Genomic DNA, 12,408 nt, shown 5'->3' on the forward strand with positions numbered 1-12,408 from the left:
GGATGATTTGAAATATCGGTCTATGCTGTCTTAGCTAAATCCTGTTCCATTTGGAGATACCGAGATACAAAAGAGAATTCTGTAGAAAACAATTATTTTATTTCATTATAGACAAAATATAATATAGAACGAAATTAGATTTTACTTTAAAATTTATTTTGTATTGGAATAAGAGTGGAGTTGAAGATATAACAAAGGCGATGAAGGAGCTCACGTATAACAAAGGCTGCGACTGAATGTACATTTTAAAAATAAAATTGTGGGATGAGTCATTTATAAAGATTTCACAAAAAAATGTAAAGAATAGAAACTACTTATCGGAATTAATAATAAGACAACTCTGTTGATTTTTCTTCAACCTCTGTAGCAATGAAAAAAACATTACAAATCAGCAGAAAAAATCATATTTTTTTAAGTTCTCATGGCTTATAGTTATCAACATAAACATTTTTCTTTTCTTCAGTTGAATTCTTTTTTTGTTTTCTCCTTTTTATAGTTCTCACCTCCTTTTAGGCAATTGAAATGATTTCTTTAAAAACCGATTAGCAACACGGTCGTTTCTATGACAAAGAACTCTCAAGATAGTGTTCGGATCCGAACGGTTCCACCTTCCAGTGGTCGGAGGCATCGGTAGCTTATGTCCTGATCCAACCATACCCATTCCACTTGTTTCACACGTCACAATACTAAAATCTTCCATAAGCTGTTCAGTAGGCTGGCTCATCAGCTGAATCACTCCTTCCACAATCTCCGCATCTCTATCCACAACTTCCTCAGGTATCAACCCTTCACCACAAGTGCAGAAAACTCTTTTCAAGTTCTCAAAATCTTCCTCGATCAAACTATGATCCGACCTGTAAAACACTCGTGAGTACCCTCCAGCGAGTAACACCATCAAGAACGCTTCGAAAGACGACTTCATAACCTCCCTCATCGCTAGCGCTTGAGCCCGGTCCGCAAGAATCGCCGACATTAACGTTAAGTTCTGTTTCGTGACTCGTAAAGCTGGTCTGATCCTCGAGCTCGTGACTTCTCCTATGTAAAGACTTTCGTAGAAAACAGAGTTCGAGTCGAGGAAGATCAAACGGTAAGCCGCGACTTCTGAGACGTGCTGGCAAGCGGATTCGATGCCCGCGTAGGTGAAGTCGAAGTAAGAGGAGGTGCTGTTGTTACGGTGGCGGTAACGTTTTCGTGTTGCGGGAAGTACCTTCGGGTTTAATGAGAGTGCTTTGTTCAGCGAATGGATATGAGAGCTTAGGAAATGCAATGTGTTGAGACGGATGTAAAGACGCTGCGTTCCGCGGCTTGTGGAAGGCCGTGGATGATGGCCGTCGGAGGCTGGTGCGATGTGGCTGAAATCTTTTCCGGAGGCGGTACATGGTGTAGCTCTCTTCCATAGTTTAAGGAATCTTGAATCTCGGTTGCATCTTGTAAGAGGAGGTAATGTAGGTATGTAACTTTGTCTCGATCCTGACAAAACCAAGAATAAGAGAGTCAGCATTATATCATCGCAAAGACAATTCTTTATAGTCTTATCACAAAACTATAACACAAATAAAAAAGAATCACAAAATAATATTATTTAAGAAATAAAAATAATATTTATCATTAACTTACAATACATTTAGTTTCAAAATATTTTTTAAATTAAAATTAAAATAAATTTATTATTTTATATTTTGGACGCTAAATCCTAAACCATATATTTTAACCCATATACACATCATCCATAAAATCTAAATCCTAATCACTAAAACATTTTAATGAATGCTATTTTGTTAAAAAAAAATCATATGTACTATTGGAGAAAGAAAACATGTTAAGTGTTATCCTAAAGTATCACAAGTCCATTTCAACAATTTAAAAAGAAGGATTTAGATATTAGCTTACCGCAAGATGCAACAAATGTAGTGTATTCTTGAAAAAGTTGTTCCAATCCTTCAGCAAGATCATACACTAAATCCTCTGTAATCCCGATGGGGATTTCGAAAAACTCATCGATTATATCCTTTGCTAGCTTCATCATTTCTCCAGCAGATTGAGCGTATGGTTCTGATTTGGATTTCGGGTTCCATGTCTGTAAAGAAAGAATGCAAACACTCAATATAAGTTAAATGACATGAAAGTAAAAAAAAAATTCTCAAACACTTACTTCAGTTTCTTTTGCTCTAAACAAACACTCTTGAACTCCCTTTAGCTTCTCTTCAATCCATTGTCTTATAAGCCTCAATATTATTGAATCAACTTCATAAGGAACCATCTCTCGAACCAACCCTTTTCCACCGTCATCACATTCTTCTGTATCTTCAGCCACCATCTGCACTAAAACCTTCTCAAGCTTCCCTGCCGTTTGCAACACATCAACAGTATCTCTCGAGATAAACGATCTCCCTGCCAAATATTGCATCAAGATTGAACCATAGCATTGGTGAAGCGACACTGAGGCGACACCAGCAGCAACCGAGTGCCATCTCTTGAGTATAGGACTGAAACATTCACGTTCTCTTAATGCCAACTCCTCAGTTTCCTTAGCTAGCTGCAATAGCGTTGCAGCTGCTTCTTCTCCTTCCTCTGTTGCCGCGATCTTAGCTTTCGTGTTCTCTATCACCTAGAAACACAATAGTTCATAAACAATTGCTTGAAATACATTAATTTGGATACACTTTTAAAAATTACAAAAACAAAATTGTTTTGAACTTAATATATAACATATGGTATCACTAGCTAGGACTTATTTCAAAAATAATACATCAGAAAAAATTTCTGAAGTATCATTAATTAAAATTTGGATTTTGTTTTAGTGATTAAATTTTATAAAACTTTAGGGTTTTGAATAACTCAATCAATTTATTATTTAAAGACTTTTTCCTTGTGTGATATTTTTATCATAATTTTTGTTCGTGCCATCTAAAAGATTTACCATTAATATACCTTAGAAAATGCATTTTTAATAGAGGCTCTTATGTAAAAGTCCACACGATCTCCTGAATAATCAATCAGTTTCACATCGCCTTTCCCTTGAGAAATTGTCACATCATCTCCTAAGATTCTTGATGATGATAATGCCAATGGAAGCAGATTCTCTATCAGTCCCACATTTCCTCTTTGGAAATAATCATGGTAGCTCAATAACCTAAAATAATAGCAGTCATCACATTTAGATTTCAAGCTTTTTTAAAGTAGGTTAATTTTCCTTTGCTTGTATATCAAGAAACCAAATACCTTTTCTCGGTCCATCCTTGCATAGATGCCAGTGTTGACGTCAATAGTTTTACATAGAGAGCTTCGCGGTCAAGTTTCTTAGCGTCATTAGCAACTTCAGCTAACATAGCGTGCGATGCACCGAGCAAGTCTGGCTCCATTTGCGAAGTCACAACATATTGATGAAACAAAACCCAAGTGAAACATAGATTATGCAACGGTCTTGTGATCCCTAGTGTTGACCAAGTTTTCTTCATTAGCTCTAGAAGCTCATCGATCTCATCGAGCACCAACGTCTCGTCCCTAACATCGAATATCGACTGCAACAACGCCACATACAGATGAATGTTGAGAGGGTAACCATCAGCCCAGTGACAAACATCGCTAGGGTTTCCATTAGTGCTGCGCCAAGATAAAGACACGACTACGTTGCATAGCGTTCTCATTGTGTCTGCGTTTTTGCTTGTGTCAATGGTTTTGTTCTCGCTTTGTCTGACGATTTCTCTTAAACGCATCGCGTTGTTGTTGGTTTTGTCTAGAGGAATCGATGGGTGAAGGAGAAGACCAGCTTCAAGGACTTTGAGTTGTCTTCGTTGCCAGACCTGGTACTCGTTTGCATCGCCGAACTCTGATGTTTTCAAGTGTCGGAGAAGCTCTAACGGCAAAATAATCGTCTCTGCTCGTCTACCCGTCTGTAGATAAAACAAATCATTTTATTATTCTTAGTTTTTATTATTAACTTGTGTAACAAGCAAGTGAATGATCGAACTTACTTGACCAACAAGCGTTCTCAATAAGGTTTTACGAAGCCGACTATCACTCTGTTCTGTCACCCTCATTTGTTGTCTCATGATCTCCGCCGATGTCAACGGCCTTCTAGGCCGAGAAGGCTGGACCGTCAAGAATCCGGCTCCAGGGCTAACTTGTCCCGAGCCACTACCGGGTGACAACGAAGTTGTCCCGGCTCCTCCAGTGGCTCCTATCGTAGACATTCGCCTGGACGGAGACCGTTTAAGCATCTTCAAACCTAGAGCACGTTTCACCCGGCTCGTCGGGGTTGTAACCACCTCTTTCCTCCCAGAAAACCCAAACCCTGAACCAGAGCCAACACCAGGTGAACCGCCTGATGTTGCTGCTCCTCCTCCTCCTTCTCCGTGATTGTCGTTGTGCGTAGAGTAGAATGAGAGAGCAGTCCTACCTCCAAACCCTGGTGATGACCTACAAGCCGTGAAGAAGATCTCATAAGCCGTTTCACGTATATCATTTCCATCTAGACCGCTGAGCTTCCCAAATGGCCAAAGAAGGTCGGTGTTAGGACAAACCACCGTTGAACCACCTCCCATGTTAGAGATAGTTACCGAGAAAGACTCACGCCGTTGGTGATGGTTCATGGCGGAGGAGGAGAGGGTGGAGGAAAAAAACTTTGGACGTGATTTTATAAAATTAGATTGTCCAATAAAAGAGGAAAGAGGGAAAGAGATGACATTACTCGTTTTAAAATAAGACAAACACTTAACAAACAAACAAAACAAGAGGAAGAGGAAGGAGACAAGTTGGATAAAGGTGTAATCTACAGCAAATTTTTCATGTGCAAAGGAATGAGAGAGGATGTGAGTTAAATTAGGAAAATACACAAAATAATACCAGAATTAGCAATCTCTTATTTCTTGTAAATTTTGTCCATCCAAATCTCATCTTGTTAAAACGATTTGGCTAACCAAGTTGATGGTATAGAACTTACGAAACGCATTTGCAGTAGCCAGTAGATACTTTTGATAGCATGATGCATATAACTTTTTGTATTTCTTAAAATTTTCTTCATTTTTCTCACAAAAACCATTATGCCCAGTGTATGGGAAGAAAAAACATTTTTTCAGGCAAAATTAATTTATTTACTGACCCGGTTTGTTTTCTCATTTTATTAGTGTGTTTTCAGAATTATCATTTGATATATATCATGATATCTAATCTCCTTTTAATAAAAAGAGAGATATCTTTATATTTTTTAGAAAAAAAAAGATAACTGCAAACACATGAATAAAAAGAAAATGGTAAAAAACTTATATCATGCTCACATGTCAATGCTGATTAGCTGATCAGCTATCCAACAATTAGACTAGCAATATCTTTAGACTTTAGTGAATCATATTGCATCTCTTGTCAACCATTTTTATCAAGAAATGGATTTTCATGACAGTTTAAAAAAAACGTTCACATACTTGATAGTAGTGCAGAACAGAGTAGAGGTGGCCTTTTTAGAGAAGTAGGAAGTCAGTTTAGTGGCAAATCCAAAAGTGCGGAACAAAGGTTTGTTGGCTGTTGTGTTATCCAATTTCGCACCCAAAAATTTGAATGGTAGCTCTCTAATCCAAAATGGTCTAAATCTACAAATAAAGAGATGCGGGTGTAATGTATCTGTTGGAGATTAAGACGAGTTCTTCCATGGATCATCGAAGGAACAAAAGAGACATGAGGTTGTGAACACTAACAGTATCAGTTTGTCTGAGTTGTCCCGTTATCAGACAAGGTAAGTTATAGCACTCTGCTTGAGACTTAAAGCTGTTCTCATCTCCCCTATGCAAATTTCTTGACAGACATTGTATCTCCTCCAGTAACAACGCAAGTGCTGCCGTTGCGCACGAAGCATAAATGTTCACCAAAACAGAAGAGACGCAAAGCAAGAAACTCAAAGGAGTATACAAAAAAAAAAGAATGCAAGGAAGAAATATGAATAATGATAACCTCGAGGAGTTACTGTTAAACACAAACACTAGGATAGAGGAACAAAACCATACCAAAGCGACAAATATAGAACAAGCACGCAAACTACAACTTCATGTGCCTGAACACATAACTTATTAAGAAACTAACAAAATAGATAATCCAGCGCAGACCTCCTGGCCAAACCGCCCCAGAAGCGGCTTCGTTAAGGCGGAGAGAGGAGGTTTTTTTCAGAGGTCAGGGACAAAACCACCATTGTAGCAATCTTTATTCCTCCAATCACTGTTGTTGAGCTTGCCTACCGTTTCCATAACCTCCACCATAACCAGCTTGCCCGTTCCCTAGGTGATTCTGATTCCCATATCCCCCAGAGACATCTGAAGCATCGGCATAGCCACCTCCATGGCTGTTAGGCATACTTCCAGGCCGCCCACCAACTGCACCGTAACCAGATGGAGCCCCATAAGAAGCATCATTTCCACCATAGCCATAACCTTGACTACTCCCGTAACCTGCAGACGCACCACCTCCTTGCCCCATCACCGCTGAACCGGGACCAGAACCACCCCACGGAGCAGCAGCGTTTCCATATCCCACGTTACCGTAACCCGATGGTGCTTGTCCTCCCCATGAACTTCTTGGACCACTTCCAAACCCAGCTCCAGGGACACCAGGATTCCCATACGGCGCCCCAGCTGGATTCCCATACCCTCCAAAACCTCCGTAACCTACACCGTTGCTGCCATAACCATAACCAGTACCATACCCAGAAGCACCATAAGGAGGATAACCACTTCCAGTGTTCTGAGGCGGCATGTATCTACTACTCGAATCAACACGACCCTCATATCCACTTCCACCATAACCCGGGAAACCTCCAGAGCCACCACCACCGCGACCACCACCACCCCCGGCTACTCCAGGGTTAGCATCTTTAGGAAGAGCTCTTTTGACTTCTACTTGTTTACCACTCATATCGTGGAAAGTCTTGTGCAAAACAAGGTCAACAGAATCTTCAGAATCAAACGAAACAAACCCAAACCCTCTAGGTCGCTGCGTTGCCTGGTCGATCATAATGACAGCATCGCTCACAGGGCCGTAAGTCTCGAAGTAGGCCCGAAACTCGTCTGACGTTAAAGCGGGAGGCAAACCTCCCACGAATATCTTCTTGGTCTTAACACCGCTATCAAAACTCCTAGAAGCATTAAAACCCCCTGGTCTCGCGCCAGGACTCTGCTCTTCTCTAGACATTGCTCTCTTCACATCAACCTAATAATAATGTTACAAAAGTATAAAACCATATCAAAAGCATGAAACTTTACACTCAAAAACCTAAGATTGCAATCTAATTCAGACACGACAACAAGATCAAAGAATGAAACTTTACATTAAGATTTCAAAAACTAGAGAAACCCAATTCAGAAACAAGTGCGAATTCGAGTTTAAATTGAAGAAAGTTTGGAGCTTTTTACATCTCTATTATCGATGTGATGCTTCTCCTGAAGAACCCTATCAATGACGGCGGGATCGGAGAACGCGACGAATCCGAATCCTCGAGGACGGCCCGTGGCTTTCTCACGCATGACCGTCACTTGCAAAACCTCGCCGTAATTGGAGAAGTACTCTCTCAGGAGATTCTCGTCGGTGTCCCATGAAATCCCGCCGATAAACAGCTTACCCTGATCTGATTCCATCTCTCTCTCGCTATACCTAATTAATTAAAGGAACCCTAGATTAGACACCGACAAATCCCTCTCCGGTGAAGAAAGAGGAAAGGAGCTCTGAGGATTTCAGTGTCGAGAGAAAATTAGGGTTTTGAGTTTATGAAATCGAGAGAATGGAGAAAAGGAAAAAAAAAAACAGATTTGGAAAGTAGTTAGCGGCCAATTGGGTTAAAGAGAGTGAAAGAGATCAGCTTTAACGAGTCGACAAAAAAATAGTGATCAGCTTAACGAGAAAAAAAAAATTGAAGACTTTTCAATATTAACTTCTTTTATTTATTTTTTCACGATTCCTTTTAAAATAAATGTGTTCCTTTTTAATTTTCAAATTGTATAAAAAATGTTATTCTCAAAATCGGAAACTTACACTCAGAAATAATGATGTATTTTATGAAATGTCGATTTAATTTATATTATTATTTGGTTTTAATTTTTGTTAAATATTAAAAACTTCAGAAAATTTCAGTGATAGTGTTTCAAATAGATGTTTAGATTTTAAAATATTTGATATCCAAATTATGTTAAAAGCATATATTCAATGTTTCTAAAACCAGACTGACTTGGTGGTTGAATCAAATTCCACCATGATTACGTAATCGGATTAGATTTAACATTTGATTCGACTATAAACCAGTTAAATAATTAGATTTGAAATCATGAATTTAACAAAAATCGTTAAAATGATCAAAAATCTATGAAACAAACATGTGAACAAAAAATAGTTTATATTTATGCTATTTTATATTTATTTAGATTTTGATTATGTAATATATTTACTAGTTTTACTTTTAAATTTTTATATCTAAATATTGAATTATGTATGACCTAGCCGAACTATATTGAACTGCAAACCCAATAAATATTCATTTAGCTTTGGGTCCGGTTTTAAAAACATTGCATATATTCATTTTTGTAAGAAAAAAATTATATTGTGTTTAACTGATTTTTCATATTTTTCAGGTTGGCTCAAACAGTTATATCTACTAAAACAATTAAAAAGTCAAGGTACATTTTTATTTTGTTTTTCAGTGATTATGAAACTTTCATCTTTTAAAAATAAGTTAATATTTCATGTTCAGATTTTCTCACACACTTATATCCATTAAAACAATTAAAATAAAGCTACATTTATATATTTTTTTCAATGAATTATAACATATGCATGTATTTTAATCATCTGTTATATATTAGTTTAATGAATTTATACATGTTATTGATATTCCATGTATTCTCGTTGAATATATTTATAAATTAAAGTAACTATTTTTATAATTAATTAATATTTTAAAGAAACGAAATGGTAAATTTAGTTTTTATTCATATTAAATGTACTACAATACATGCATGCATTTTAGTCTTTTGTTTAGTTAGCTTTTATTTTATTTCTTAGTAGTTAGCTTATGACCTATCTTATTTAATGGTCCTGAAATTATTTTAAGGCCAAAGGGTACTTAATATCCAAGTCAGTGCAAAACACATTAGTTTAGTGGTGCAACTCCAAAGTACACACTTCACATCTGAAGAAGAATGTTTTGTATTATTTTTGATTCTCTGTGTGTCTCTATGGGGGTTTGTCTCTGTTGTCCCTTTCCACTGGTTGATTTGTGCAACTAAATCTTGATAAAGTTGTTGAATTTTCACTTTTTTTTTTTCATCTGATTAGAATTTAGTGAGGAGAACAGCTATTTGAAGCAGAGGAAAGAAGGTATAAAATTGCTGCATTTGCTTACAGTTTAATTAGCTTGTATATGTATGTTGCAGAAAGATATACATTAGTTTGCTATCAAAAGCTCTCGACCCAAACAGCAATCAGAGATCTTCGGCCTGAAGATCAGGCCTCTATTGCATAATACAGCAGTAATCTATACCTCTATATACTCTCACTCCTGTAACTAAAATGTGACAAATGGGTACTGATCGTACATCCCACGTTTGGACTTGGTTACTTGTCACAAGACCTGAGCACAAAATCTGAAACTTGTGTGATTGTGTGATGTCCACTCGTTTATCCGCACATAACTGGTTGCTGAAAAGAAGTCAGATACAAGGCCGAGCTCTTTGTTAAAACTCCACTGTTAATGGTGACTGAATGCAGACTACATAATCGTACATATGCAAGAATCTGAATCATCGTCATCTGAATCGCTTACTTCACTGCAAAGAATAAAATGGAGACAGACGTAAGATTAATAGTTTTTAGATACCAAACGGAGCAAACAACAATGCAAGAGCGTAAGTTCTTGAACAGAGGATAAATACTCAACTGGACTTATGACAGATGAACTAACAATATGGACTATCACAAAGCCCAAGTATATCTCACAGACTCATCAACAAAAACACTAAGCTAAAAGAGTTCCAGGTCACTGTCTTTTTAATCATGAGAAGCAACCGCAAGAACTTAACTATTGAAACCATTGCTAAACAAAAAGGCAACCAGTTAGAGATCAAGAACACCAATACTTAATCGTAAAGTTAATGATATTGACCCCAAATCTGGGAAACTACTAACATCCCTCAAGTAGCAGAGAGACAGACCAAATAAACGAGTTCACAAGTTGAAGTAAACAAAACAATCAGCAGAGACTTGTTGTTGTTCCTTGTGATAATAGTTTTACCTTGGTTCGTATACTAAAACCTCAGTAAGATTGTCTCCTTTGTTATCAGTCCACTGCACAGTCCTCTTAATCTTGTCACTACTTGTAGACATCATCCCTCCTTTCCTAGGAGGAGGCAACAAACACTGTGACTCACTTTCTTCTTCTACCTCTTCCTCACAGACTTGATCCTCAACTTCACTGCTTTTTAAGCTAACAACAGTACCCTTATGATTCTCACACCCATTGGCTTCTTTAGCCTCTCCACGACTCGTTTCCATAACAGAGATATGGAAAGTATTACCCAAATCCAAAACAATCTGGAGGAGATAAAAGATTCTTCCTTTTATCTTTCCTAATCCATGTCAAACACAATCCCACATGAATCAGACAATCAAGCAGCACAATTTGGATCTTAATGGCTTGATTTCAAGGTTTGATCCTAATAAACCCTAATTACAACAAAAAAAAGGAGTCAGTCAACGATCAAAAGTAAACCCAGATTGAAATTGGGATCGAGATTGGGCATTAATTACGTGGTTAGTGGCGGCGGAGGTGTTTTCTCTCCGGGAGACGACGGAGAGAAGAAAAAATTAAAACTTTTTTCTCGGGAAAATTGAGATCTGAGAGAAAGTGAAAGAGAAGTTCGTTAAATAGAATCAACGGGTGAGGTTTTTGCAGATAAGATTAAAGCTTTGGTAGGTAATCTCGTTAATGCGGCCGTTGACTTATTACCTTTATTTTAAGGGGATTACTTTTACAAGCTCAACCTCGTATGGTTTTGAATTTTTCATAAACAGTTGACAAAATTTAAATTGAACTTATAGAAATGTCAATGTATATTAAACAAAATAGTGATTTTATTATGACTGGAACTTTTAAAAGAAAGTCAGAGGTAATAGTTCAACCAGTTATTATTTTATACCCCTTTCGTTTCAAAATGATATATGTTTTAGAAAAATTTGTTTCTAAAAGAGACACATTTTATATTTTCAATGCATTTAATAATGATAAATTGTAAATTTCAAAGACAATAACTGTGATTATTGAATTTTAATTGGTTAAAATTGTGAAAATGACTAATCACAAAAAATAATGTATTTATTATCAAAAATTTACATATTTTTTAATATATGTGAAAATTCTAAAACATACATTATTTTAAAAACGGAGAGAGTAAGTAACATCCAGATGAATTTTACTGTTTTTATTAGTGGTCATCATCACAAAGACATTGGATTAATTTTACTGTTTTTTAATTTTGTGCATAAAAATTAATAATAAGAATATCTTTATTTTAAGATATATATATGAGCATAGAATCACCACTTACAAATCTTCTTTTATTATTTTATTATTTGACCATCTCCACTGTATTTATCTAAAATATCAATCTCTAAATATAGAATAAAATAGAAAATACTGTACCACATTCTAGCTCAATTAATCAAGACCAGTGGATATGAATATCGTTACCATATCAATTTAACGGTTTGATTATGTAGGCCAATCTATTTACCAAAGAGTACTAGTCTACAAAGATAATTGAAATTTCTTAAGATTATGCCCTTTTTCAAAAAAAAAAAAAAAAAAATTTCTTAAGATTCCGATTTATGATCCTCATAAAAAGAACGTGAGATTCCTTCTTTGTCATTATATGTGACGGTGCGAATCAGCGTGTATCGGGTTCTACAGCTTTAATCTAACGGCTGAGAAAGCGTCAAAACTACTTGCCTACTAGCATTAGCCCTCTTATTGAGCCGACAGAATGACAGGTATGTCTTCATGACACACGTTCTATGGTTGCTTTATAAAACCAGATTCAAATGATTGCAAATTCAGAACTTACATTTTACTCCACCTCCACTAATTCACCTACGGTCCAACACATACGTTTCAAAACCTACTTTCCATGCCTAAGATCACACATAAATTTTATTTCCTGAAAATAGATAAAAGTTACACACAAATTGAGAAAATATACTAGATATTAGAGCATTTGCATTAATCAAATGAGAACTGCTCTAAGCAATCTCTATATATATAAAGAAATATTCTCTGATCCCTCACATGATGTCATCTCAGGTCCATATCACAAAATCAATTGATCGATACTTTCTCCATACCAACAAGCAGAAGTTAAGGTTGAAAATCTAGACAACGTATAG

The 12,408-nt window shown here is 36.6% G+C and overlaps 3 protein-coding genes across 3 annotated transcripts; all 3 read right to left on the minus strand.

Moving 5' to 3' along the window:
- Positions 1-314: 314 nt before the first annotated feature.
- LOC108846898 (protein unc-13 homolog) lies at positions 315-4,592 on the minus strand. The gene is made up of 6 exons (XM_018620082.2): positions 3,975-4,592; positions 3,223-3,893; positions 2,932-3,133; positions 2,153-2,608; positions 1,891-2,077; positions 315-1,470 (listed from the first exon to the last, which is right to left on the minus strand). Exons 1-6 carry the CDS (start codon positions 4,590-4,592, stop codon positions 500-502), a joined length of 3,105 nt encoding a protein of 1,034 aa, XP_018475584.2. The 3' UTR covers positions 315-499.
- Positions 4,593-5,914: 1,322 nt separating this feature from the next.
- On the minus strand, positions 5,915-7,809 carry LOC108843876 (heterogeneous nuclear ribonucleoprotein 1). Its single transcript, XM_018617021.2, has 2 exons — positions 7,395-7,809; positions 5,915-7,191 (listed from the first exon to the last, which is right to left on the minus strand). Exons 1-2 carry the CDS (start codon positions 7,614-7,616, stop codon positions 6,202-6,204), a joined length of 1,212 nt encoding a protein of 403 aa, XP_018472523.2. The 5' UTR covers positions 7,617-7,809; the 3' UTR covers positions 5,915-6,201.
- A 1,519-nt stretch (positions 7,810-9,328) lies between these two features.
- Positions 9,329-10,928, minus strand: LOC108845945 (uncharacterized). The gene is made up of 3 exons (XM_018619150.2): positions 10,777-10,928; positions 10,262-10,692; positions 9,329-9,797 (listed from the first exon to the last, which is right to left on the minus strand). The coding sequence occupies exons 2-3, from the start codon at positions 10,519-10,521 to the stop codon at positions 9,740-9,742; spliced, it is 318 nt and encodes a 105-aa protein (XP_018474652.1). The 5' UTR covers positions 10,522-10,692; positions 10,777-10,928; the 3' UTR covers positions 9,329-9,739.
- Between the last annotated feature and the right edge of the window lie 1,480 nt (positions 10,929-12,408).

This window comes from Raphanus sativus, chromosome 3, assembly GCF_000801105.2.
Source record: "Raphanus sativus cultivar WK10039 chromosome 3, ASM80110v3, whole genome shotgun sequence".
Classification (NCBI taxonomy): Eukaryota; Viridiplantae; Streptophyta; class Magnoliopsida; order Brassicales; family Brassicaceae; genus Raphanus; species Raphanus sativus.

What these genes read in the sequence shown, in the direction of transcription:
- LOC108846898 (XM_018620082.2), bottom strand. Translation starts at nt 4,592, where the DNA reads ATGAACCATCACCAACGGCGTGAGTCTTTCTCGGTAACTATCTCTAAC. An exon ending in TTAAAAATGCATTTTCTAAG is followed by an intron (nt 2,609 to 2,931) that starts GTATATTAATGG and finishes TTGTGTTTCTAG; the next exon opens with GTGATAGAGAACACGAAAGC. An exon ending in TACATTTGTTGCATCTTGCG is followed by an intron (nt 1,471 to 1,890) that starts GTAAGCTAATAT and finishes TGGTTTTGTCAG; the next exon opens with GATCGAGACAAAGTTACATA.
- LOC108845945 (XM_018619150.2), bottom strand. Translation starts at nt 10,521, where the DNA reads ATGGAAACGAGTCGTGGAGAGGCTAAAGAAGCCAATGGGTGTGAGAAT. An exon ending in GTTTTAGTATACGAACCAAG is followed by an intron (nt 9,798 to 10,261) that starts GTAAAACTATTA and finishes TATTCTTTGCAG; the next exon opens with TGAAGTAAGCGATTCAGATG.
- LOC108843876 (XM_018617021.2), bottom strand. Translation starts at nt 7,616, where the DNA reads ATGGAATCAGATCAGGGTAAGCTGTTTATCGGCGGGATTTCATGGGAC. An exon ending in ATCACATCGATAATAGAGAT is followed by an intron (nt 7,192 to 7,394) that starts GTAAAAAGCTCC and finishes CATTATTATTAG; the next exon opens with GTTGATGTGAAGAGAGCAAT.